This window comes from Eimeria mitis, genomic scaffold, assembly GCF_000499745.2.
Source record: "Eimeria mitis Houghton genomic scaffold, Emh_scaff1934, whole genome shotgun sequence".
Taxonomy (NCBI): domain Eukaryota; phylum Apicomplexa; class Conoidasida; order Eucoccidiorida; family Eimeriidae; genus Eimeria; species Eimeria mitis.
The window spans coordinates 4,283-4,578 of NW_013570256.1; the positions used below are offsets into that span (position 1 = coordinate 4,283).

The 296-nt window shown below is 52.0% G+C and overlaps 1 protein-coding gene across 1 annotated transcript in view; it reads left to right on the forward strand.

The window, feature by feature from the left end:
• Positions 1 to 296, forward strand: part of EMH_0046100 (transcription factor S-II central domain-containing protein, putative) — a gene marked incomplete at both ends in the record, with an annotated part of 9,693 nt that overhangs the window by 3,387 nt on the left and 6,010 nt on the right. The window contains one exon of the mRNA XM_013496132.1: positions 199 to 294. Coding sequence (XP_013351586.1) covers positions 199 to 294 — 96 coding nt within the window. The remainder of the gene's footprint in view (positions 1 to 198; positions 295 to 296) is intronic.

Consider the following 296-nt stretch of genomic DNA (forward strand, 5'->3'; position numbering starts at 1 on the left):
CTGCTGCTGCTGTTGCTGTTGCTGCTGCTGCTGCTGCTGCTGCTGCTGCTGCTGCTGTTATAAGGAGGCCCCTCCAAAAGCCCCACTGGCGGGTGCATGCACAGGAGTAGTTGCAGCTACCTTCTTTGCTGTTTTAGGTTTTTGTTTTTCTTTTTAATTTTGTTTGTATTATCTGTACAAATAAATACTTGTGTTCAGGCGGCTGCCGCTGCTGCAGCAGCGCCAACAGCAGCAGCAGCAACAACAGCAACGCGAGCAGCAGCCGAATATCGCCAGTGGCTGCAAGCGGGAACTCT